The sequence below is a fragment of the Pelodiscus sinensis genome, chromosome 24, assembly GCF_052426305.1.
Source record: "Pelodiscus sinensis isolate ZL-2025 chromosome 24, ASM5242630v1, whole genome shotgun sequence".
In the NCBI taxonomy this organism is placed as follows: Eukaryota; Metazoa; Chordata; order Testudines; family Trionychidae; genus Pelodiscus; species Pelodiscus sinensis.
Genome location: NC_143075.1, coordinates 5,843,546 through 5,868,381, shown reverse-complemented (window position 1 = coordinate 5,868,381; position 24,836 = coordinate 5,843,546). Strand labels below are relative to the sequence as shown.

Genomic DNA, 24,836 nt, shown 5'->3' with positions numbered 1-24,836 from the left:
CATTGACACCCCTGAGCCCGAGATCAGGCCCCGTAACCTTCCGAAGGCCAAACAGTGCACAGGGCAGACTAGGACACAGAATGCAGGTCTCTGGGCTCCAGGCATGGGCCCTTCTGATGGGCTTTCCCTATACATTAAAGATGTGGCTCTCTTAGATACTTTCTTTTCTCTGTTTAATTTTTTATTGTTCTCAGTTTTAAAGGCTGGGGAGGTTGAAAGGGTTAATAAGATGTTTTTGCTTGATGGAACTCATCACTCAAGTGCCCCGGGACAATCATCCCATTGCTTAATAGGCCCCTAGAAAGGGTTCCGATGTCACGGTGTTGAGGGCGATGTCAGAACCTATGTAGAGAATTAAGTTCTACTCAGTATCCCGCTGGTGTGAAGGAACACAGCGCCGCTGGCTTCATTGGTAACAGAGTCTCAGTGCATCCAGGCACAGGGCCGTCCTTATGATGTCCGGTGCCCTACACGGAGGCGGAGAGGAACAGGGTGGGAGCTGCACGCAGGGCTGCAGGGGCAGGTGCAGAGGCAGGAACTCTAGGCAAGGGAAGTGGGGGGACGGCTGCAGCACCCCCACATTTATGTGGGTTCCCAGATGCCGCCAGTCCCGAGGCCGGGGTTTTGCAACCAGCCCCATGCCTGGGGTCTGTTTGCTGTATCGGGTTCTGCCATCAGACCCACACTTGCCCACAGCCTCTGCCCCCAGCCCTGTCAGGGTCCCCTCCCAGAGATGTGGCCTTGCTCCTGACCCTTCGTAGGTGGAACGGATGAGCAGTGACTGGGCACAGCTTGGGAGGGGGGGCTGGGGCTGGCGTCCAGAGCCAACACTGCTTGCACCTGGTTGCCGGTGGCCCTAGGCATAGACAGCATGCACCTGCCTAGGGCACCACTAAATTTGGGGCAGCCTCAAATTTAGAGCTGCCCTCACGCAGCTGTGCATTCTGCGTATGCCTAAGGACGGCCCTGTCTAGGGTTAGAGGCTTTCCCCACATTTGCTCTGCGGAACTTCCACCCTCACCCTCTGTGGGCCCTCATTTCGGTAGGTTGTTTGCCAATTTTCATCTCAGGCTGTTTCATCCGATGGCCCCGTGTTTACGTGGACCTTTCCCAACCTGGCCACGAGCAAGACCTGCTGTTCAGAGCAACGCTGGCCTGCCAGGGTGATAGCTGCTCTTTGCTGGCTGTACTGATCGATTCTCCAAACCCCAGGGCGATCTGAGGTTTCCTCAGAAGAGGGATGGCTCTGCTTTCCTTTTCTGCCTCTCTCTCCTGGACCACGATTGCAAGCAGGGAAGAGAAATTTCACAACTGCTGTTTGTTTGGGGTCTGCTGTGGGTCACGAAATTGCTTTGATCAGGCCTTTCGGGTTGAGTTGCCTAGGAAACCTAGAAAGCGTCTCTCTAGGAAGTTACAGGGGTCTCCTATGTAGGGCTGCCAGATGGTTTAACCAAAAATACCGCACTCCCCCCACAAAAAAAAAAAAAAAAAAACCAAGGGGGAAAAAGTTCTGTTGAGAAAAAAAAGAGGGAGACCAAAGCTGTTGAGCAAAAAAAAAAATAAAAAAAAAATTAACAAACAAACAAACCCAGCATGGCCCCCTTAAGAAATGCTTTTGAGGCTTTTTGGCCCCTACCAAGTTGTTGGCGGCTGCCTTCCATCAGAGTTCCCCTGCAGAACCAGATAAGCCCCCAGGATTTTCACCTGCTGGTCTGGAAAAAATCAGAAAATACTAGACATTTTAGGTGTCCGGTATTTTCTGAATTTTTTTCCCGGACAAGGGGGGCGAATATACTGGACTAACCGGGTCAATACCGGACACCTGGCAACCCTACTCCCATGCTCCTTCACTCAGCAGTGGGGACTGGGCCTAGCCCTCTCAGAGGGAGCAGTGTGTGGCTGCGGTCAAAGAAATCAGAAGTGTTTTTGGTGTTTGGAAGCAAACCAAGAGGGGATGGCGTGAAAGCACCTCTCCATTTTACCCTAGCCAAGAGCAGTGCCAAAGGAGGTCCTCCACCTATTGTAGCTCCAAGGGACATGCTGAGGAGACAATCACTATGGGCAGGCCCATGCTAGTTAGGAGGACACCTCTGATTGATTTGGATGTAGCTATAACCCATGAGTGGCAGCACAATGGGAGAGAAAGTACCCTGGATGGGAGGTGATGCTGGGAGGCAGAAGCGGAGCCGTTTAGCAGCGAGAGGACTTGGTAGGATCAGAGGTTATGGAATCAGACAATGTCCACTGCTCCGGCTTGGATAATAACCCCGATGGCTCTGTCTCACTTATTGCTCAAGGATGCTCAGGACATGGCAGTGTGAGAGACTCAGGTTCTCTTATCTCTGATCCCAACTAAATCCATCATTTGGATATGAAATGTACAAGATATTTACCCGGAGGCTGCCGAGAACGAGTCTCTCCTTTGCTCACCCAGCTCCTGGCGTTCACAGCCTTTCCTGCAAGTGTCTTCATGTGCCCAGGGTTGGGATCAGTCACAGCGGCGGCCCCATATTGGATCCATTATCAATATTCTTTTCCTGGGAGTGCAGCCTGTCACACAGCTGCCCAGAGGGCTGTGCCAGAGGATGTGCCTTTCCCCATTTCCTTCTCAGGAGCAAGGCTTCTCCCCTCCAAGCGAAGCTCCAACACCAAATGTTGTGAACATCTGTGGGACTGTAACGATCAGCGCCAGGAAAAGACCAGGTCCGTTTCTTAACAAGCAGCTGCTCCAGCAGGTGGGACGCAGATAAGCCTGAATGCCTGAGCTGTGAAATGGGGCCATCTCACGGCAATTAGCAGTTTCCCTTTTTACACGCTCGCTTCTCCTAGAGGCGACTGTCATCACATTTGCGCTGCATGCAGGCCAGATTGCCTGGAGAATAGAGAGGTGCTCAGAACATGCCAGAGATATTTCCCAAGCAGCTCTCTCTTCGGGGCAAGCTGAGGTAATGTGCAGAGCCTGGGGTAACTTTTTAGCAGGGAATCTGTCTGACACACCTGCAGAGGACAAGTAGGGCCTGGATGGCGTTTATGATACCAAACAGAGCTTCACACAGAAGAAACAGAATGTATCCCACCAGCATGACTAACGCGAGAGGTTGCAGAACACTGCACGGGGTAGCAGACTGAGAATGAGTTCACAGAATCATAGAACACTAGAACTGGAAGGAACTTGAGAGGTGAACGAGTCCAGTCCCCTGCCCTCACGGCAGGACCAAGCACTGTCTAGATCATCCCTGACAGGTGTCTGTCTAACCTGTTCTTAAATATCACCAGACATGGAGATTCCACAACTGTCCTAGGCAATTTATTCCAGTGTTTCACCAACCTGTCAGGCAGGAAGTTTTTCCTAATGTCCAACCTAAACCTCTCTTGCTGCAGTTTAAGCCCGTTGCTTCTTGTCCTGTCCTCAGAGGCCAAGGAGAACAATTTTCTCCCTCCTCCTTCTGACAGCCTTTTAGATACTTGAAAACCACTATCATGTCCCCTCTCAGTCTTCTGTTTTCCAAAACAAAACAAAACAAAACAAAACAAAACAAAACAAAACAAAACAAAACAAAATTCTTTCATTTTCCCTCAGAGCTCATGTTTTCTTGGCCTTTAATCATTCGTGTTGCTCTTCTTTGGACCTTTTCTAAATCCCCCACATCTTTCTTGAAATGTGGTGCCCAGGACCAGACACCCTACTTCCACCGAGGCTTTCTGAGTGGCGAAGCCTTCTCCAGTGAGGTAGTTCCAGCAGCCCTTCCCTGCCACTTGCTGTCTGCGTGAAACAAGGCAGCGATCGCGGGGAAAGGTTTCCAGAGCGATTCAGACATGAAGGGCGTGGTAACATTTTCAAATGGGCTTCCGTAACATAGGCCCCTAAGTGCCGCTGGTGAAGCAGCATCTGCAGCCTTGGCTCCTCAATAAGCAACATGGTTTTGAAAATGTTACCACAGGAGCTGAAGCGAACAGATGCCCACAGCCCCAAAGCACCCGTACAGTCGTTTATGAGAACACCAAGCCTGAGTCCAAGCAATGGTCGGTCTAGCCCACTGTTTCTCAACCAGTGGTACGAGTACCGTTAGGGGTACTTGAGAGAAGTCTAGGAGGTACAACTCGGAATTTGGAGGAAACTGAATTTTTGTTTTCAGTTTTACAGTGCTTTATTATTTTTCTACTTTTTACATCCACAAATTTAATTGCCCACCTGGCTACGATTGTTTAAACAAATGTGTTGTAGTGGCAGAAAAAAAGTTTTGTGGGTCTGAAAACTGTAGGTACCGAGGTTACTTTTTTTTTTTTTTTGAAAAAGGGGTACTTTATAAAAAAACTTTGAGAAACACTGGTCTAGCCCACTTTCCCGGCTTGTGAGAGCAGATGCATCAGAGGGAATGCACAAGCGATCCATCCCCTGCCGGCCGGTCCCAGCTTCTGGCAGCCAGACACACTAAGCATGGGGTTGTGTCTCTGGTAGGCTTTACCCTCCATGGACATAACTCATTCTTGTTTGAGTCGGAGTTTAACCGATTAACTATTTACACAATAAGCTGGTGCTTATCGGTTAATGGTATCGGTTAAAGTCAGCTGGCTCCCAGGGCAGTGAAGCCTCTTCCCCGGGAACCTGGTGGGCAAGGGGTCTCCTCCCTTTTCTACGGCAGAGAGCTATATAACCGTACAGCTGCTAAGGATGTTAGCGGTTACATGGTTACCGTAGTCAACTATTTTTAACATCCCTGTTTTGAAGCCAGTTACACTTTTGGCCTTTACAACATCCCCTGAGAGCAAGCTCCACAGGCCGACTGGGCATTAGGGAAAGAAATGCTGCCTTATGTTTGCTCAGCACCTGCCTGTTAATTGTATTGGGTGACCCCGGTTCCTGAGTTATGTAGCATGGTCACTAGCACACCTTTAGTCATGGTCTCCACACCAGTCACGATTGTAGAGACCTCTGCCCTATCCCCCATTTTGATCTCGTCTGGAATGATTCATGGTTTATTTGAGAGCAGTGTCTAGGGGCCCCCACTCTGCCGGGTGCTGCACAAACACACACAGAGAGGCAGTCCCTGCTCCGTAGAGCTAGCAAGAGACAAAGAAGTGGGAGGGGAATGAGAAGTGAAGTGACTTACCCAAGGGCATACAACTCAGTTAGTAGCAGAGACGAGAACAGAAACCAGATCTCCTGACTCTTAGTGTGCTGCCCTCCCCACTAAAGGGTGGGGCCTTCCTGATTCTAGCCAGGGCTGGATTCTCCAGGGGAATTTCCAGATGAGCCGTATGACTTTTCCCACAATCATAGAAATGTAGGGCATTTCGAGAGCTCATCACTTCGAGCCCCCTGTGCTGAGGCAGAGCCAGGGGAACCTCAGCCATCCCTGACAGGAGTTTGTTCAGCCTTTTCTTAAAAACCTCCACCAATCAGGGTTTCCATAACCTCCTTTGGAAGCCCCTTCCAGAGCTGAACTGTCCTTACGTTTAGATACCTAACCTAAACCACTGGGGATCAACTGAGTCCAGCCAACTCATTTCACACAGGCCAAAAAGTAGCTGTTGGATGTGAAGGACTTTGGTCATGGATTTACCCAGCATTGCTCAGGTCCTTCATTGAAACCATTGCTCTGGGGTGAGAGGTTCTGGATGCAGGCTGCCCCGGTGAGAGGGGACAACCCCATCCCTCTCTCACCATGGCAGCGTGGGGCCAGGTGAGAAGTGCCTCTCCTGGGCTGTGGCAGCTGCAGCGGGCTCAGCCAGGGGAGGGGTGCATGTCCCCTTGCTGGAGGACAGACAGCCACAGAGACAAACAGACACACAAACAAACAAATACTCTCAGATATATAGTATATCGCTGTCCCCTTCTCCACCCTTGTCCCCTGCTGCCCCCACGGGGTTATAGCTCTCCCGGTCCCCATCCCTGACCCCTTGCTGCCCCCCTGTGGTTGTTATACAGTACAACTGTCCCTGCTAGCAGAGGAAACAGTGACATTCCAGTCACATCCCATTGTCCTGGCACAACCAAACCCTGACCTTGCTTTAAGTTATGATAAGAAGAAGCTGCCTGTCAAATTTGGTGGTCCAGAGGAGTTCTTGAACAAACAGACTCAGAGAGATGGACAGACAGACAGACAGACACAGAAACTCTCTCAATATATAGTTGCTCTTATAATTTACGAGGCGTTCTTGAACAGGCAGACTCATAGACAGGCAGACAGACAGAGACTCTCTCAAATACATAGTCAATTTGGAGTCTGTCCACACTCTAGGCTACTTCCCCCAGAACTAGCCCTCTCACATGCCTACCTGAGGCGATGATAGCAAAGGAAAGGTAGGCGATGGCTTCTTTGATGTAAGTATCTCCCTGCTTATTCTTCAGAATGGTCATAGCCCTGGAGTGGCAGTGAGTGTGCATCAGCCTTCGGTCCTCATCTTTGAAAATATCCATGATCGGCTGGAGGCAGGAAGTGTCTCCGATCTGGATCACTTTCTTTAGCAACTTAACAAGAATAGCGAGAGAGAGAGAGAAAAAAACAAAACGGGAGGACGGTGAAATTGACATTACTGGAAATCAGACAGGATCCAAGGCATAGACATAGGAGAACCAGATTAAGTCTAGCAGATTAAGTCTAACAGTTTGGGTTTGAACTAGAATAGTATTCCTCAGCCAGGGCTCATGATCCCCGGGGAGGGTGATGAAAAGCATTGAGGGATAGGGAGGGGTCACAAAGTGTTGAAGATTTTATTCCAATGCCAAAGCAAGGAAAATAAAATTTTCCAAATAACTTCAATGCAGCCCAAAGCTTCAAAGGGTGTGAGATCAAATAGAAGAGTTGTGCTAGTCATATTGCCCCTTTTACATCCACACAGGGACCTTCTCCCCTCCTCTCCTACCCACACGGCCACGTATTCTCTGTCAATCTCTTGAAATACACACAAAATAAATTCTATAGGCATTGTATTGCTATTGTTAATGCATTTCTTACTTTCTATTCTATAATAAATGTAAGGGGGAGAGTTAGGAACATTTTCAACTTTCAATAAGAGACTGTCAACCTGAAAAGTTTGGCAAACACGGAACAAGAACCTAGAATGTAAAAGGACAGCCAATCTCAATGTAACTTCCATGTGAAAAGGAAATAGCCAGTTCAGCAATGCAATAGTTGGGTGTTGAAATGCAAAAGCAAATTGGTGCTACTCTCCTTTGCTCTGGACGGGGCCGTGAAACACAGAAATAGCATACATTCTGAAAGAAAGACAGGAAAAATGCTATCCAACATTCCACATTTTGGAGTAGGGGTTGTTTTTGATTTGGGAAGAAAGGTTGGTTCTTATTAGAGATGGTAAAGAAAAGGGCAAAGAATTATGAAAAATGTTATAACATTCAAGGAGAGCGGAACTGTCCCATAATGGCCCCAAACGAGAGTTGCTCTGGTGGAGAGACTGGAGGCAGAATCTCAGCCCTGGTCTGCACTAGTGAGTTATTTTGAAACAACCCCCCTTATTTTGAAATAATCTGTGGAGCATCCACATGCTCACGCCCGTTATTTCGAAACAATGGGCTGGTTGTTTTGAAATTTGTACTTCTGCTTTCCTAGGGGATTGACGCTATTTCGATTTTGTTATTTCACGAATTATTTCAAATTTAGTTATTTCAAAATAATTTTCTAGTGTAGACATGCCTCTAGGGGAATAGCGCTTATTTTAAAATAGTTATTTCGAAAGACCGGCAGTGTGGACGCTCTGCTGCTGCTATTTTGAAATAATGACTCCCCAGAGTATTTCAAACTCATTACTCCCCAGTGCTTCCTGGGGTTCTAAGACAAGGTAGTGTATCCACAATAACAAAGCCTGCCTTGGACTATTTTTGAGGGTTCCTCATAGTGTGGACACGCTATTTTGATTTTGTTATTTCAGGAGTTCTTATTTCAAATTTAGTTATTTTGAAACAATTTCCTAGTACAGACATGGCCTCTGCTGGGCCATAAAAGCAAAAATCTATGAAAAGACATCAAAGAACAGCTTCCATTTTTACAGTTGAACTGACAAATATGGTAAATGTGTAGGTCCAATTATCACAAACAGAGAGACACGTCCCTCTAATGTCCCCTACCGTGCTGAAGGCGTCTGTGCTGCTATCTTTTGGATGGCGATAAATAAACCAGTCATTAAAGATCCCATTTACAGTGTGCACAAGAAAAGCAACATCATGGTGAAATTCCAACTCAGAAAAGTCACATCCTGCTATAGGAAGTCCTCTGTGAACTTTCCATCAGGAAGTGTATTGAGTGTCCAAAAAATGCTCATGTTCTGTTACACAGCTGCCACACTTCACCAGAGGTGAATACATGTGTGTGGTGGGCGACAAGGACTTCATTTCATTTGCAAAGGGCTTTGGGATGGTTGCTGGGTAAATGTTGGGTTCTCTTTATTACCTCCTTTTAGAAAGCGTGCTGTCTGTTGCACCGGAAAGGCAAGTCCCCAACTTGGATAGGAACTTTTTTTCATATAAAACATGGTATAAATAGAATAAAGAAGCATTAAAGCCTAAATGAATGCAGTGATTTCAGTGATTTCACCCTAAGTTCTCTCCTCCCTCCTTCCTGTTCTGATAAGAAAATGTTGACATTAGGCTCAGCTTTTCTTGGCCAGTTGTGCACAGCCGTGCATGTGTGAAGAAGACTTAAAATCTCACCACTCAAGGATTGCAACAGCACTACATTTCTGCAGTGATTGGTACAAAACAAATGCAGATGGAGCAGCATAGACATGTGAGCTGTGTCATTAGGGCTATGTCTAGACTGCAGGCTTCTTTCGAAAGAGGCTCTTTCGAAAGCATCTTTCGAAAGAGCCTCTTTCAAAAGATCGCGTCTAGACTGCAGGCGGATCTTTCGAAAGAGAAATCCGCTTTTTCGAAAGAGAGCACCCAGCGAGTCTAGATGCTCTCTTTCGAAGACGGCCTCTTTACATTGAAGAACGCCTTCTTTCAAAAGAGGAACTTTCGAAAGAAGGCGTTCTTCCTCGTGAAACGAGGTTTACCGCCATCGAAAGAAAAGCCGCGTTCTTTCGAAATAATTTCGAAAGAACGCGGCTTGAGTCTGGACGCAGGGGAAGTTTTTTCGGGAAAAGGCTACTTTTCCCGAAAAACCCCCTGAGTCTGGACACGGCCTAAGGGACAGGGGGAAGTATGGGAAATCTACCGCTGTCTTTCAGATCCTTGTCATCAACTTGTTCTGAGCATTCTTGATGGCTATTAACGCTTGCAGCATTTGGAAAATTCGAAAGGAAAGACTAACTTCCACAAGTGTTCAAGTATGATTCTATCATGGAATATGCCCCTTTCGGTAACTTGTCCTGGCCAAAGAGTAAAGCAGTGGATTTTCAATCATAGTTTTTATGCATATCTGAAAGAAAAAAAACGTGATTCCAAATGGCAAGAACATTAAAAAGCTTGTTAAAGTCAGACTGTCCCAGGACTATATGGGTATGCCGACACAGCAGGGCTACAGTCAAATTAAGCTTCGCAACTTCAGCTACATCAATTGCGTAACTGAAGTTGAAGTACAGCCAGTCCCTGAGTTGTGAACTGTCGACTTATGATCGTTTGCATTTACGACCGAAGCTGTCGTAAATGGTGGACCCCGAGTTACGAACGCGATCCATGCTTACAAACAGCGAGGTCACATGTAACTCTATGGGGTCCGACTTACGAAGAAACCGAGTTACGACCAATTGCTTGGTCCATAACTGGTTCGTAAGTTGGGGAGAAGCTGTAGCTTAATTCGGCTTTTGGCTCTGTCAATGCAGTGGTAAGTCGAAGGAAGAGCACTCTTCCTTTGACTTCCCTTACTCCTTGTAAAATGAGGGCTACCAGGAGTCAGAGTAAAAAGCCCTCGAGCTCGACATTATTTCAAAATAAAGGCTTGTAGTGTAGACACGCACTACGTTATTTCGGAACATCAGTTATTCCGAAATAACACTGCTGTGTAGATGGACCATATGTGAACTCTCAAGACTGGTATCATTCACTCACGGCCCTTACAGTCTCTGCACATAGCATAGTTTTATACTCCACTGTGGAAAAAAATACACCTTTGGTTTAATGGAATACTATTCTCCTTTTCATCAAGAGGATTTATTACATAGATTAAAAATGCAACAGTGCCCTCTGCTGGCAAGCGATGGCCATGTAACTGTTTGCTCTTGGCAGTTCCATCTGCTTAGCACACATTAAAATATTCAAATCCCTTGCAATTTAACAGGCAACGTCCCCACTCCCACAAGCATCTGCCTTGTTCATCCTAGGACCCCAAAACAGTTTTGCCAGGGATAATATAGGAAGCTTATTATTTTCTTATTCTGTCCATGTTTTGGTGGCACCTGCTGTAGGCTAGGTTCCGCGGATTGACAGGAAGACACATTTGCTGATCAGCTCCCATTCTAAAGTGGGCAAGTCTTATTAATTATCATCACACTTGGATCCAATAAAATGTGGAAGTTAAATTTCATGCAGTGAGTTTATGTCCATAAATCCCAGATATCCAGACTGCTGGGGCTTTGCTGTAACCATAGGTTCAGTGCCATGTCTACCACATTGTATCAGAGCATGGTCACAGATTTCATCCTCAATACATACATGTGCCACCGATGTTCTTCCCCTAGGCTGCCATATGTTGTTAGGAAGTGACTCTTCAGAGAGTTTCCAAACTTGGTTTCAGTGGAAGGTGTGTGTATGCAATGAACATGATCCAGGGGCTGCCATGGAGTGGAAGAGTCTGAATATCAACTCAGCTTGGCACTTGGGTGCTCTTTAAGACAAGCCATTATCTAACACCAGAGAGGGGAAGGGACTTCTGGGTCTCTTAGGCCAGATTTCCACTTTACCTGGAGATCGACGCTCCAGAGATCGATTTTCTGGGGTTCAATTTAGCGGGTCTATTAAAGACCCACTAAATTGACCTCAGTACTCCATGGGGTTGTGAGGAGTAAGGGAAGCTGATAGGAAAGTTTTTCCTGTCGACCTTCCACAGTGGGGACATTGTGGAAATTTGACTTAAAGTAGGTTGACTCCAGCTACACTAGTCATGTAGTTGGCATTGTGTATCTTAAGTTGAGTTTCTTGCATAGTGTAGACCTGGCCTTAGTACTAGCCAGGGCCACAACTAGAAACGGAGGGCATTACATCTCAACTGCTAATCACTCACTTTCCTGGTAGCTTTTCACCTGACGGGCCAAGTGTTAGGTTACCTAGGTGGGATGGTGAGGGAATTAGATAATCTTAGACAGGGGGGCCAACCACATTGCAGGGCCCCTGGGCAGCTCTGCACTCCTGGAAGGGGTGGGGCTTTGGGTAGAAGGGGTGGAGCTGGGAACTAGCCTTTCCCACCTGCACTTCAGTGCCCCCTGGAGCGGCCACATGGCACTTCAGCGGTTATTTAAAGGGCCAGGGGTTCCAGTGGTGGCTGCTGCTGCAGTAATAGACATGGGAGTCCCAGACCCTTTTGAATCACCAGGCCTTGGGGCACCAGCTCTCTTTGTCCCCCTTTGTCAACGGGCCTGTTCTCAGATTTCAGGTGAACCTTGTGGGATTTAAAATGCGTTTCTCAATCAAGTATTTCCACCGGCGAGTGACATGAATCTGGAGACACTTGGTGACAGACAGTAAGTAATTCTTTACCCATCCACGACAGAGTACATTTCTTAGGACTACAGCTTTATTTTCAGGGCCACGAATACAGGCGTGTCCTCTGCTTTCGAGAGATGTGGATCTGCTAGCCCGAGAGATCCTAAAATATGGAAACCGTTTGTACGTCGTCTTGCTGCCTTATGTAGGCACTGGGCAAGAGTCGCAGAGACACATTAGCAAGGCTAGAGAGCTGCAGGAGAAAGGCAATAGTCTATTTCTTTTCCTTCTAAGGGAAAATTACCCATCCCAGAATTAGAGCAGGTTGAAAAGTTGAAAATTTGCTATCAAGAAAAGGCACAATTTTGTCATGAATATTCCCATGAGACTCTAACCCATTTGTCAACCAGCTTGACCCAGCATTTTACAGATATTCTTGTCCCAGATCATGAAACACTAATTGTTAGTTTCTTGAAAACACTCTGCAGTGTGGACCTACTACATCTCTAACACAGTGGCCTCCCCAGTCATTTCACCCACAGAAGGACTTTGCCTCGCCCTTGTTGCTAGGCAGAGGTTTTTTACCTGAGTGCCATCATACAAGAAACCCTTCTTCAGCTGCAGTAGTGCCAGCCTTGCCAGGATGGGAGAGCTCTGGGGGTTCTTAGAGAGGGCTACCAAGAGGATTCTGTGAGCTTCTTCCACCCGATCCAGTTGGTACAGGGCATCAGCACATAGGATCTGAGATACTTCGTCAGAAGGGTCCAGCTCCATCAAGAGAGAAGCCAGCTGGTGAACCCCGAAGGCATCCCTGCATAAACAAAATAGCCTTCAAAAATTCATCATTCCAGTGGAATTTCTCTATAGCTCATACAGAGTAGCTGGCTCTGAATGATGCCCTTACGAAAATGGTGGTCAGACCTCACTATCTCCAGCAATGGAGACTTTCTTGTCACTTCAACATTTGAGCCTCATTGTAAACGTTTTGTTAAACGCCTATTTGTAAACAATCTTATAACTACAGGTAAAATCATGGCTCCAAAAGAGGGTACCTGTCCATGATGGGGACTCCTAGAGTATGTCTAGACTACATGGCTCCGTCAACGGAGCCATGTAAAATAGTTTACTCGGCATAGTCAATGACGCGGGGATATAAACAATCCCCGCTTCATTACAATAAAAATGGCCGCCGCTCTGTGCCGACAATCAGCTGATCCGGCACAGCGTGGCAGTCTAGACGCACTGCGGTTGACAAGGGAAGCCTTTGTCGACCACTCCAGGGAAGCCTTTGTCGACCACTCCAATAAACCTCGTTTCACTCTCCGGAGCGGTCGACAAAGGCTTCCCTTGTCGACCGCACCTCATCTAGACTGCCGCACTGTGCTGGATCAGCTGATTGTCGGCACAGTGCAGTGGCCATTTTTATTTTAATGAAATGGGGATTATTTAAATCCCCGCTTCATTGACTATGCCGAGTAAACTATTTTACATGGCTCCGTCGACGGAGCCATGTAGTCTAGACATACCCCTAGACACTATCTAAGTCCAAATAAGGTATAGAAAATAATGTGTGGTCTCCACTGAAGAACTCTCCCATGCTAAAAATTGCTACAAAACAATAGCACACGTACGTGGCAACAGTCTTGTTAGAAAATCTCCCACTTTAAGAGCACTGGAGTAGGCTTAAGAAATGTGGGTTCCAGTCCAGGCTCTGCCACTGGTCTACTGAGTGACTATGTAGAACTAATTTTCTCTTTGTGCCTCAGTTTCCCCATTTATAAAATGGTGATTGTGATGGATGGGAGGGGCACTACCTTTTTCTAGACATCCCAACCATTCATTTAACAAAATTACTTGTAAAGGGTTAAACCCAGAGGCAATGGGTCTCCAGGAAGCATTGGCAGGGAACCAGGAAAGCCAATGGGAAAAGAGTGAGAGATTTTAATTGAAATAGGTTCTGCCTGCTTCAGTCTTTTGTGCAAGCTCAGAGCAACAGCTGGGGGAGAGAGGGACTGAGCCAGGAAAAGAACATGGATTTTCCAGTGATATTTATGCCCAAGGAATCTGCCACCCACCCAAACCTTGAAACAACAGGGATGTAAGTAGAACAGGGAATGTTTAGTTAGACACAATCCAATTATTTTCTTAATTTTTTGGTTTGTGAACTCCTCTGTGCTGAACTCATACATTGTAACTGAAACTGAATTCCAAGGGGGCAAACCTCTGCTTTTAATTTGCCTGTTCCCAGTTGCTCTGTAATACTTAACAACTAGCCGTGCTTTACCAATGATATCTTCTTTGTTTTGATAGTACAAACACCTTTAAGACTATGATCTGATTCCTGTGTCCTATAGGGCTGGAGGTCCTGTATGTACATACCTGAGACTGAAGATCCACTATTAAGAAATTCCAGTTTGTTTGCAAGCTCTCTCCTGAGAAAGGGTTAAAGAGCCTAGGGTTACCCCAAAGGAAGAAATTTCCCAATGCATCTTCCTGGGCTCTCAGGGGTTTTTTGTATTTGGGTGGTGACAGCGTACCACCCAAGGCCAGGGAATTTGTGACCGTGGGGAGTTTTTAAACAGAAGCCTTTAGTGGCAGGGTATTTTAAGGACTTCTGCACTCAAATTGCCAGAGCGGGGAACAACCTTGACAATGATAATGACACTAACCTGCTTTGTAATGGACTTTGTGATCCACTGAGGAAAATGCTAGAGAGAGTTAGATACTATTAGTAAGACACCATCCTAAACTATCCTCACTTGTATTAGCTATAGAAATCTGGTTGCAAATAGAGCACTTCACTCTCATAGCACTGTTTAGCCTATTTCTTTCCCAATCTGTGGGGCTGTTAAGAAAATAGCCAATTACGTTCCCGGAAAAATATGGAAAGTAAAGAAAAAAATACATTGCCTTTGAAAATATGTGACAGAAATGTTATGTTCCTTTTGATGAAAAACCAGAAGATTGAACATAAATATGTTTGGCATTCAATTCTTCATTGAAAAAGTGGACAATTTATAAAGAAATAATATTTTTCACCACCTCTTCCCCTCACCCCCGGCCCCAAGCCAATTTCTCATTAAAAAAAATTCAACTGACAAATTGCAACCAGCTCTGCTAATCTTATTTATAGCCCCCTCCGTGGAAGAAGGTGCAGCAGAAGCTTAAATGGATGTAGATGCCATAACTCTGCTTAGATTTGTTTCTCCTCTGAAGTGTTATGTTCGTTAATTTCACACTGGGCATGTGTGCCCGACTGCCAGCCCCGGACATGAACCTATTCTCTTATCCTGAAAGCAGGTGCGGCACAGGCTGCAGAAAATCAAGCTTCCTTTGCAATCGCTTACCCCTGTTCTGGTCCGGCCTTTTTAGGGGGCACACAGAGGTTGTCTCCAGGGCACTTTCGCTCCTTGAACTCTGCTGGGACTTCCAGTGAAGGGGCCTTTTGGCAGCAGAAATGACTGTTTTTGTGATGTGGATATCTTCTCCATTAGCAACCATAGAGAGACTCCCTCCCTCTTGTTTCGTAAGGACACTGATCAGCCATCAGTGGCTTTTGCCTATTATCTATTTGGGCAGGGTTCCCACCAACTGTTGACCTGGACTTATTGGCCTGGTCTCCACTAGACCGGGCAGGTTGGCTTAAGATACGCATTTTGCATAGCTGGATTCGGATTACTTTTAAGCCGAGATGCTGGAGCATCTACACGGCAGGAGGCCAATAGGAGCACATGCTCCTGTCGGCTTCCCTTACTCCTCGCAAAACGAGGAGTACAGGATGCTGGCCGGGGCTTCCCTCAGCGTTCAATTTGGGGAGTCTACACTAGACCCACTAAATTGAATGCTAGAAGATCGACCTCCAGAGGGTTGATCTTCTCCGTAGTGTAGACATGCCCAAAGGGTCTGTGTCCTATTCCCCCTCCCCCAAGCCAATCAACCCCGCCCAGCCGTACCCTTCCTTCGTCAGGAAGCCGTTCAGTCCTGCTCCTTTCTTCTGCCTGACGGCTGAGCTGTCTTTTGGATGCTGCTTTTTCTGCAGTATCTTCTGCCCTTCTTCCTGGAGCACTTTCAGTAGCAGCCCTCTTTGGTTCCAGGGCACATAGGACTTGACAGTGAGGATGGTTTCGTCTAATCTCAGCCGGCAAGCAGTGATATAATCCAGGGCTGCGAGATACGGACTGCCACCCAAAATCCGGAGAAGTCCCCGCCCACACAGGGCTTTCATACAACTGGTGGGGTGCGGGGAGTCATGCTCAATGACCATCTGGAAGTCCTGTAGGGCTTGCTGACAGGCGTGGGCGTGGAGGTAACAAAACCCACGCAGAACCAGAAGGCTGTTGTAATAGGTATTCTCCTCAGATGCCAGGAGATGGTTGCAGAGCTTTAGGGCGCTCTTGACATGCCTGCTGAGGAGCTGGCAATCTGCCAGCCGGACACTCAGCTCACGCCTGGACCCGGTGGCGACCTGCACGAGGAACTGGAGAGTGTGGAGGACTGGGGAAAGCCGTTCTGTGCCGGCATCGCATCGGAGCTCAGGCCGAGTACGCACCGCTTCCCGGTAGGCCGCAAACTCTCCCTCCAGGGCAGCTCTGGCCTGTTCTTCAATCTTCTCAGTGTCACAAGCTGAGAAAAGCTCCTCAAAGTGCCGCTTGGCTTGGCCAGGGCTTATCTTGAAGGCTTCTATCAAGTCCTGCAACATCTCCCGTGTCCGCCCGTCCAAGGAGAAGTAAGCAGCTGCCCGGCCCAGGAGGACACCCAAAGCCCTCTCATCTCTGGGCTTGCTATCAGCAGATAAGGCCTCCATAGCCCTGCTGTAGATGGCCACACACTCTTCGTATTTGTGTTTCTCAAAGAGGTATGCAGCCTGTGCCCGGCACACCTGGATGTCATTTGGTGCCAACGCAACGAGGAACTCATAACAGTAACCCAGCTGGCCGTCCAAGGCCCTGCTCTCTGGGCCCTTCTCCTGGTGTGCTAAGAGGTAATCAGAGAAGGTCTGGATCACCAGAGATAGGTGTTCCCTCTGCCTGCTGTGCAGATAGGCCACCGTCTCAGCCCGGTGCATCAGGAAAGCTTGGATATAGTCTACAACTCCGTTCCCAGAGTGGGTCCCTGATAGCATCCAGGCCAAAGCCCTTGTCAGCAGCAGCTCCACCGAATGGTCAGGATGGGTGCTGAGCAGGGCGCTGCACCGGCTCACCACTTCTTCAGTGCGGCCCTGCCTGAGCATGGCCTCCATCTTGAACACAGAGGAAGCCACGTTGCTGGGACTGAGGGTGGATAGGAAGATGGCAGCGATTCCCACGTTCAGGGACACTATGGCCAAGTCATTGCAGTGTATCCTGGGAATTGGGCTCTTGCCGGCGCACCACGTCTCCAGGGTGGCTACCACTTTCCCCCACGGTCCCTTCCCCAGGGACTTGACCTTCTGTACTGCCAGGAGTGCACTGCAGCTGAATGCAGCCATGTAGAAAGCTGTGGCGAGTGGCAGCTCGTCCAGACCAAGGTGCTGGTCCCCTTCCTGGCAGAGCCGGGCAGCAAGTTCCTGGGCTGACATTATGAACACTGAGGCATTTACGTTGTCTGCAGGTGGCGTTTCACACTCAGCCCTGTCGGGTGCCTGGCGAACAGAAATTAGAGCAATTAACACTGAGCACGTTGCCCTGGCATGTGGGTACAACCCTGCAAATCTGAGGATGTCCGCTTTATATCTGCGCGTAGCCGCGTCCGTGGATATGGATGCAGGTAGCCGCAGCTCTTTTTTGTGGCTATGAATGCGGATACACATTTTCTATCCACTCAGGGCTATGCTTGTGGGACCACATTGTGTTTTCTAAGCCATCATGTGGACAGACACAAACAAAGGCCTGAGATGCTTTGAAGGTCACAGTGAACACACAAAGAGCAAAAAACCCGTAGCCACTGGAAAACAGAGCCAAGGGGGAAAAACGGGTATGTCTAGACAGCATCCCTCTGTCAGCACAGGGATGCAGATTAGGCAGGTTGACATTGCAAATGAGGCAGAGATTTAAATATCCCGTGCCTAATTTGCATAAAAATATCCGTTTTGTTTTGCCAACTCAGCACTTTGTTGGCAAAATGCGGCCGTCTAGAGGGGAATCTGTTGAGAAAGAAAGCCTTTTTCGACAGATCCCTTATGCCTCCTTGCAGGCTTTCTTTCTCAATAGATACCCCTCTATACTGCCGCTTTTTGCCAACAAAGTGCTGAGTCAGCAAAATGCGGAGGCCATTTTTATGCAAATTAGGTGTGGGATATTTAAATCCCTGCCTCATTTGCAATGTCGACCTGCCTAATCTGCATCCCTCTGCTGACAGAGGGATGCAGTCTAGACATACCCAAAGAGAGGAGGAGAAGAAAATGGGGGAAATAGGCCATCTTTGTTATAGTTGGTTGGGAAATGGGGAAATGGTCTCAAAAAGGCAGTGAAAATGTTTGCCCCCCCTTTTTGTTTGCTATTTAAATTTAAAAGTGTGAGAAATGTAGTTACCAAATCAAACTTCTGAGCATAATTCCCTCTCCTCTACACACCTTTGGAGCCACATAAATGGCCCTTTCCAATCCTGCTTTTGTGCTACAGTTTGGTGCGACCAACGAGGCAAGGCTGTAGAAATGTATCCTTTTACCAGAGGCAAGGCTCTAGGCCAGAGGAATACTAGCTTGAATCCCGTCCGCAGAGAACGATAGCAGTTAGTGGACTTTGACCCAGGATGTGGTGGGGAGACATGTTTAATTCTTGGAGGCAGAAAGAAACTGTAGGAATAGCCCTGACTGTGTCCAGACTCAGGGTTTTTTTCCGAAAAAGTAGCCTTTTTCCGAAAAAACTTCACCTGTGTCTAGACTGCAGCCGCGTTCTTTCGAAATTAAATCGAAAGAACGCGGCTTTTCTTTCGACGGTGGTAAACCTCATTTTGCGAGGAAGAACAACTTTTTTCGAAAGTGCTCTTTCGAAGAAAGGCGTTCTTGAATGCAAACAGGGGTTTTTCAAAAGAGAGCATCCAGACTGCCTTTCGAAAAAGCGGCTTACTTTTGAAAAAGCCTCTTTCGAAAAAGAGCGTCTAGACTGCAAGCGGAACTTTCAAAAAAGCATCTTTCGAAAAAGCCTCTTTCGAAAGAGGCTTGCAGTCTAGACATAGCCACAGTGAGGACGGGCTTACCAAGGCATGGGCGCTATAGGAAAGCTAAGGCTGTGTCTACACTACAAAGAAAAGTCGGAAAAAGATATGCAGCTTGTGAACTGCTATTGGTATATCTTTTTCTGCCTTTCTTCCGAAAGAAGCTTTTCCGACATTTAGCCCATCTACACGGGGCCAAATGTCGGGGAAAAAACCTCTTTCGGAACATCCCTTCTTCCTCGTAAAACAAGGTTTACAGGGATGCCGAAAAAACGCGTCGTTTTTCGGAAAAGCAGACACGTTCCTTGGATCCCGGAAAAGCTCTGTAGCTTAGATGTACCCTTAGAGCAGTGAGCAGAGTCTTTGCAATGATCATCAGTCAGGCTGCCCTGGGGGGATGCTTGTGCCCGTGGAAGTCGGGACTTGCCAGGTCCCATCCTAGCCTAATGCCAGCAATAGGCTTTTCCCAAATTGCCGCCGCACATTGACTCTTGTCCCTCCAGTGCTCATACACCAGCCAGACACATGGACAGGGGAGAGAGAGGGCTGTCATGAAGGGACGCCTGGGAACAGTGTGTACATTTCACAGCAGACAGGAAACGTGTCCCCGGAGGATCCAGCACAGTTTGGAGAGGATCCGCTGTCAATAGGAACAGTGTCACTACAGTCACTGGGAGGTGGGCTGTGTTCTGTAGGAGGAGTCACGGGGAAGGAACTATAGAACCCTTTTCTATAAGGCCCCATTGTTCTTCTCGGCAGGGAAGAGGTGGATTGAAGGTGCCTGCCAAGTACTCTGCTTGCTTGACTGGTGTCCAATAGACACAGTGGGCATGTCTACACTAGGAAACTATTTTGAAATAACTAAAATTGATTTAATCACTCCCGAAATAACAAAATCGAGCTAGTGTGTCCACATTACGGGGAAGCCTTAAAATGAGTCCAAGGCGGGTTCCCTTAGGGTGTGTCTAGACTACATGCCTCCTTCGACGGAGGCATGTAGATTAGCCAGATCGGAAGAGGGAAATGAAGCCGCGATTAAAATAATCGCGGCTTCATTTAAATTTAAATGGCTGCCCCGATCTGCCGATCAGCTGTTTGTCGGCAGATCGGGGGAGTCTGGACGCGATGCCCCGACAAAGAAGCCTTTCTTCATCGACACAGGTAAGCCTGGTTTCACGAGGCTTACCTGTGTCGATGAAGAAAGGCTTCTTTGTCGGGGCATCGCGTCCAGACTCCCCCGATCTGCCGACAAACAGCTGATCGGCAGATCGGGGCAGCCATTTAAATTTAAATGAAGCCGCGATTATTTTAATCGCGGCTTCATTTCCCTCTTCCGATCTGGCTAATCTACATGCCTCCGTCGAAGGAGGCATGTAGTCTAGACACACCGTTGATGAGGATGCTCTACCTCGACTTAGAGCCATAGGAAGCACTGCGGAGTAATTAGTTTGAATTCCGCTGAGGAGTCGTTATTTTGAAATAGGAGCACCGGCACATCCACACTACTGCTCTTTCGAAATAGTATTTCAAAATGAGCGTTCTGCCCTGAGAAAAGCGGAAGTACAGATTTTGAAATAAGCGGCCTGTTGTTTTGAAATAGTAGTGTGCATGATCCGCTTATTCCTTCGACCTTAGGGGGCGTTATTTTGAAATAAAGCCCTAGTGTAGACCAGGGCAGTAAGGGTGGATTTATCAGCAAAAATGATATGAGGTCAAAATTATGCTCTCTGAAGTTCCCAACTCCGGAACCCTTGTCTAATCATCCCTTCTTCATCTACTGAGCTCAGTGGCAGAGTTATTTTATTATATTTTTGAGGTACCACTCGGGGGCTCAGCCAGAGCTCAGAGTCTTAGGCACCGTATGCACATAGAACTAAAACGGTCCCTCCCCCGAGAGCTCCTGATCTGCGGTTATGATAGGAGACCTTCAGTGGATACAAGAATCGGAGAAGCACGGAATATGTGTCACAGATCTGCCTGGGAACAGAGAGGAGAAATTTGCCCTCAGTATTTAATCCTGACTGTTGTTATATTCCATCTGCCAACATATGTCAACTGTTGGAGAGGGGGAATTTAAACACACTTGTGTAATAAACAACCCTACCCTTCCTCTGCTGCTGTCTTCCAGCTATCGCCCACCCCCACCAAGCACATTTTCCTCTCCCCTCCAAGCCATAAAGGGCTGTTCTTCTCCTTCCCCCAGCCATGCTTTTGGACCCGTGGAATTCATTTACAGGGAACATAGAGGCTCAAAGAGTCAAAGGGTGTTAACAGAATCCAGTCAACATTAAACAGTGTTAAATGGTTTGGGGTTTGGTGAGCAGAGACCTCAGCCTGCTTCGTCCCCTGGCAAACACCCCATTACAAATAATCTCAACCTTTTCTTACAGACACAGGAAGCAAGGGGAAAGACACAGAGTCAAAGGGTTGGAAAGATAAAGCATTAAGCAAGAGCCCTCACTGGTAACAGCATCTCTTGGTCCCTTTCCCTTTTAGTGGAGGGAGATTTTAGCCAGAATCCTTCCCCATTTTTGACCATCTGTTCAATGGTACCAAAGATGTCAGTAAAAGAGGGGGATAAGAGAAGACATTAGCTGAGAGCTGCTGTTATTGCTGCTGTTGTTAAAGTTGATAAATTCCCAACTCCCACACACCTGTCTAATGATTCCTTCTTCATTCAGTGATCTCCATGGTGGCATTATATTATATTATATTATATTATATTATATTATATTATATTATATTATATTATATTATATTATATTATATTATATTATATTATATTATATATCGTATCGTATGTATCGTAATGTAATGTAACGTAACGTAAGGTAATGTAAGGTAACATAACATAACATAACATAACATAACATAACATAACATAACATAACATATATTTCCTAAGGAGACAAAACAAGAGGAATGCTCTCAAAAGGGGAGAGAACAGCCCACGAACTTGGGAAATGCAGTGTCTGGCTTTGGTATTGACCTTCACTCCCAATCTCACTGCAGGAAAAACAGGCCCGGCCCCGACTGTTTTCAGCCACCCTGAGACCTGGCAAACTTCTACCAGTCTCTGGTTATTTTGGGCTTTGTTCTGAGCTGCGGCGCGCAGCAGAGCGGCAGACTTTTATTAAACGGAGGACACAGTGAAAACCAGGAAAGAGGAGGAATTCGGTGAGGAAGGGAAAGGATGCATTTTGAGGGTAGAAACAAAGTCTCAGGGCCCAGATGGTGCCTGAGATTCAGCCAGAGCCAGAGCTAGAGGAGAGGGTGAGGTCAGCCTGTGAAGATTCGTAAGATGAATGTCGGCTGTGCAGGAGGATCTGGGAAAAGCAACGTGCCGTTACCCAGTGAGCATTCCGCACGAGCGCCAGAGTGTCCTGTCTCTTGCAACGGCACCGTGCACAGAGCACAAGCCTTCAGGCCACCAGCTTCCCGTCTCACCCGAGCAGCACAGCATGCCGCAGCAAGTCCTGTTTCGGAATCACCAGCTCTCAGTGAGCTATCGTTCCTCCATGGCTCCCCTGAGAACAGAGGCTACAAAGCACCTCTCCGAGTGAGCCTTCCCTGGCCATCAAGAGCATTATCATGGAGCAAGCTTTGGGCCAAGTGAAGATCCTGTTTGTGGCCCTGTAGCTGGGGCCCTTTTAGTCCTGGTTCACCCCAAACATTTGCTGCATCCTCCAAACTGACTGTGTGCAGATTGTTTTTGTTTTTTAAACAAGGGTAATAAAGTGGATGCCTAGCATGCCAACTCTTTGGGGGCAGGAGCCGTCTTTGTGTTTTGTGTGCGCAGTGGGCTGCTGCTGATCTCCACCAAGGGCCCCAAACACTAATTATAACCTGAGGGATGCGTTTCCAAATGCCCTTTCCTGATTCAGGAGTTTGCTGTGTCCGACTCTACTCTGAGCCGTGCTCCTCCCCTCCCTCTGCCTGATTCCCCTCCCTTCTCAACCCCCTGCTCCATCAGGCTCCTTCTGACAGCTGGACACTGGGAAAGAAACAAACTCTCCCCCGCCCTGCAGCTTTGCCTGCCTTTTGTCTCCCGCCCCAACACACACCAGAAATCAGTCATTGTTGCTCTTCTGGGTGCTGGGTGAGGTGGGGAAGGGGAGGAGGCAATTTCCAGCCTGACTGTGTTTCTGGAATGGGGAGCCTGAGGCTGGGCCGAGGGTGCATGGATTCTTCCCAGCTTTGGGACCGGAGGAGATGGGGCTCACGTGCACGCCTCCCGACAGGGACCAAACCCGGAGTGCCCCACCCCCAGGCCAGGGCACAGAAGAGGGGAAGGAACAAAGGGCCGGGGGGAGGGAGATGGACACAAGGAGGGCCTGGGAACTCACGTGTGGACACGCTCACTGGGGCGGAGGTGCAGGGTGATCTTGGAGAGTCCCCTGCTGCTGTGCTCTGGAGAGGCGGCTGCCGCTGGGAGGGGTGGGGTGAGAGCTGGCTGGCTAGGTTCATCCTTCCACATGCCCTGTTGCCCAGGAGACGGTAAACACTAACACAGGCTTCTCTCCCCGCAGGCAGGGGTTGGATGCACAGGGCAGGTGCGCAGTCCCTGGCTGGGCACTGCCTGAATAGCCAGATCTATCTATCTATCTATCTATCTATCTATCTATCTATCTATCTATCTATCTATCTATCTATCTATCTATCTATCTATCTATCCCCACACTCCCCCTCTATCTATCTATCTATCTATCTATCTATCTATCTATCTATCTATCTATCTATCTATCTATCCCCACACTCCCCCTCTATCTATCTATCTATCTATCTATCTATCTATCTATCTATCTATCTATCTATCTATCTATCTATCTATCTATCTATCTATCTATCCCCACACTCCCCCTCTATCTATCTATCTATCTATCTATCTATCTATCTATCTATCTATCTATCTATCTATCTATCTATCTATCCCCACACTCCCCCTCTATCTATCTATCTATCTATCTATCTATCTATCTATCTATCTATCTATCTATCTATCTATCCCCACACTCCCCTTCTATCTATCTATCTATCTATCTATCTATCTATCTATCTATCTATCTATCTATCTATCTATCTATCTATCTATCTATCTATCTATCTATCTGTGTCTCCATGCAATAACACACTTCTCTATCTATCTGGTGACCCTGGTGGTCCCATCTAACCTTCTGATTTGAGCTAGCTCTCTGTCCTACTAGTCTCGTATACTGCAGTTGCAGCCGTGTCAATCCCTGGATATTAGAAGACAAGTGGGGTGAGGTGATATTAGAAGACAAGTGGGGTGAGGTGATTAGAAGACAAGTGGGGTGAGGTGAGGTTTTATTGAACCAACTTTCTGTTGCTGAGAAAGATTAATACCTCGTTGTCGTAACTCTCTGCTCCTCTCAGCTGGACATTGCAGATGGGCTGGGGCAGCTCCCCCGGCTGCTGGTCCCCCTAAGCAAAGTGCTCCACTGTCACAGGAGAGGCCTGTCGTTGTCACTTGGCTGCCCCCCATCTGGAGCCGGGTGAAGCAAGGAGGAAGGGGGGGGGGGGCTGAATTCACACACCAGGGCTTTGCGGAGCTCTGTGACGTGGGCCGGGCATCTCGTGAGCAGCTCGTGGTGCTGTGGAGGAGGACGTGTCGTGACACAATACTTTGTGTGGATACAGCCCCTTTCGGCTCCGTGTCGCCAGGCGCTCTGTCAATGGGGGCCAGTCAAATCCCGTGGGGAGTCTACTGCCTAACTTTCTTGGGCTCCTAGGAAGATGCCAGCCCCTGTCATTACTCAGGCAAAATGCTCATTGCTGCCAAGGGTGGGGTCTGCCCGGTGAACAATGGAGAGGGGAACAGCAAGCTTTGGTCTCAGATGAACTGAAAACAATTGTTTTTTAAAAATATGGTTTTCTTTTAAGAATAACGATTCCCTTTGTGGCTTAGATGGCAATCACCGTGTGCATTATGTGGCTGGGCAGCCAGGAAGGAAACCTGACATGTAAATAGAAAATGAAACTGACCATGACCATTTGGTTTTCACTGTCCAAACTAGTGAAATGTAGAAAGGGAGAAAAAAGGATTCAGTGGTGCACAATGGATTGTTGACATTATTAGTCACAGGTG

At 47.6% G+C, this 24,836-nt stretch overlaps 1 protein-coding gene across 1 annotated transcript in view; it reads right to left on the bottom strand.

Annotated features, from left to right (window-relative positions):
• Positions 1-23,188, bottom strand: part of TTC34 (tetratricopeptide repeat domain 34) — a 65,781-nt gene extending 42,593 nt beyond the window's left edge. The window contains exons 1-4 of the mRNA XM_025185467.3: positions 23,077-23,188; positions 15,550-17,216; positions 12,182-12,407; positions 6,280-6,472 (exon numbers count right to left, since the gene is read on the bottom strand). Coding sequence (XP_025041252.3) covers positions 6,280-6,472; positions 12,182-12,407; positions 15,550-17,153 — 2,023 coding nt within the window. The 5' untranslated portion in view covers positions 17,154-17,216; positions 23,077-23,188. The remainder of the gene's footprint in view (positions 1-6,279; positions 6,473-12,181; positions 12,408-15,549; positions 17,217-23,076) is intronic.
• Between the last annotated feature and the right edge of the window lie 1,648 nt (positions 23,189-24,836).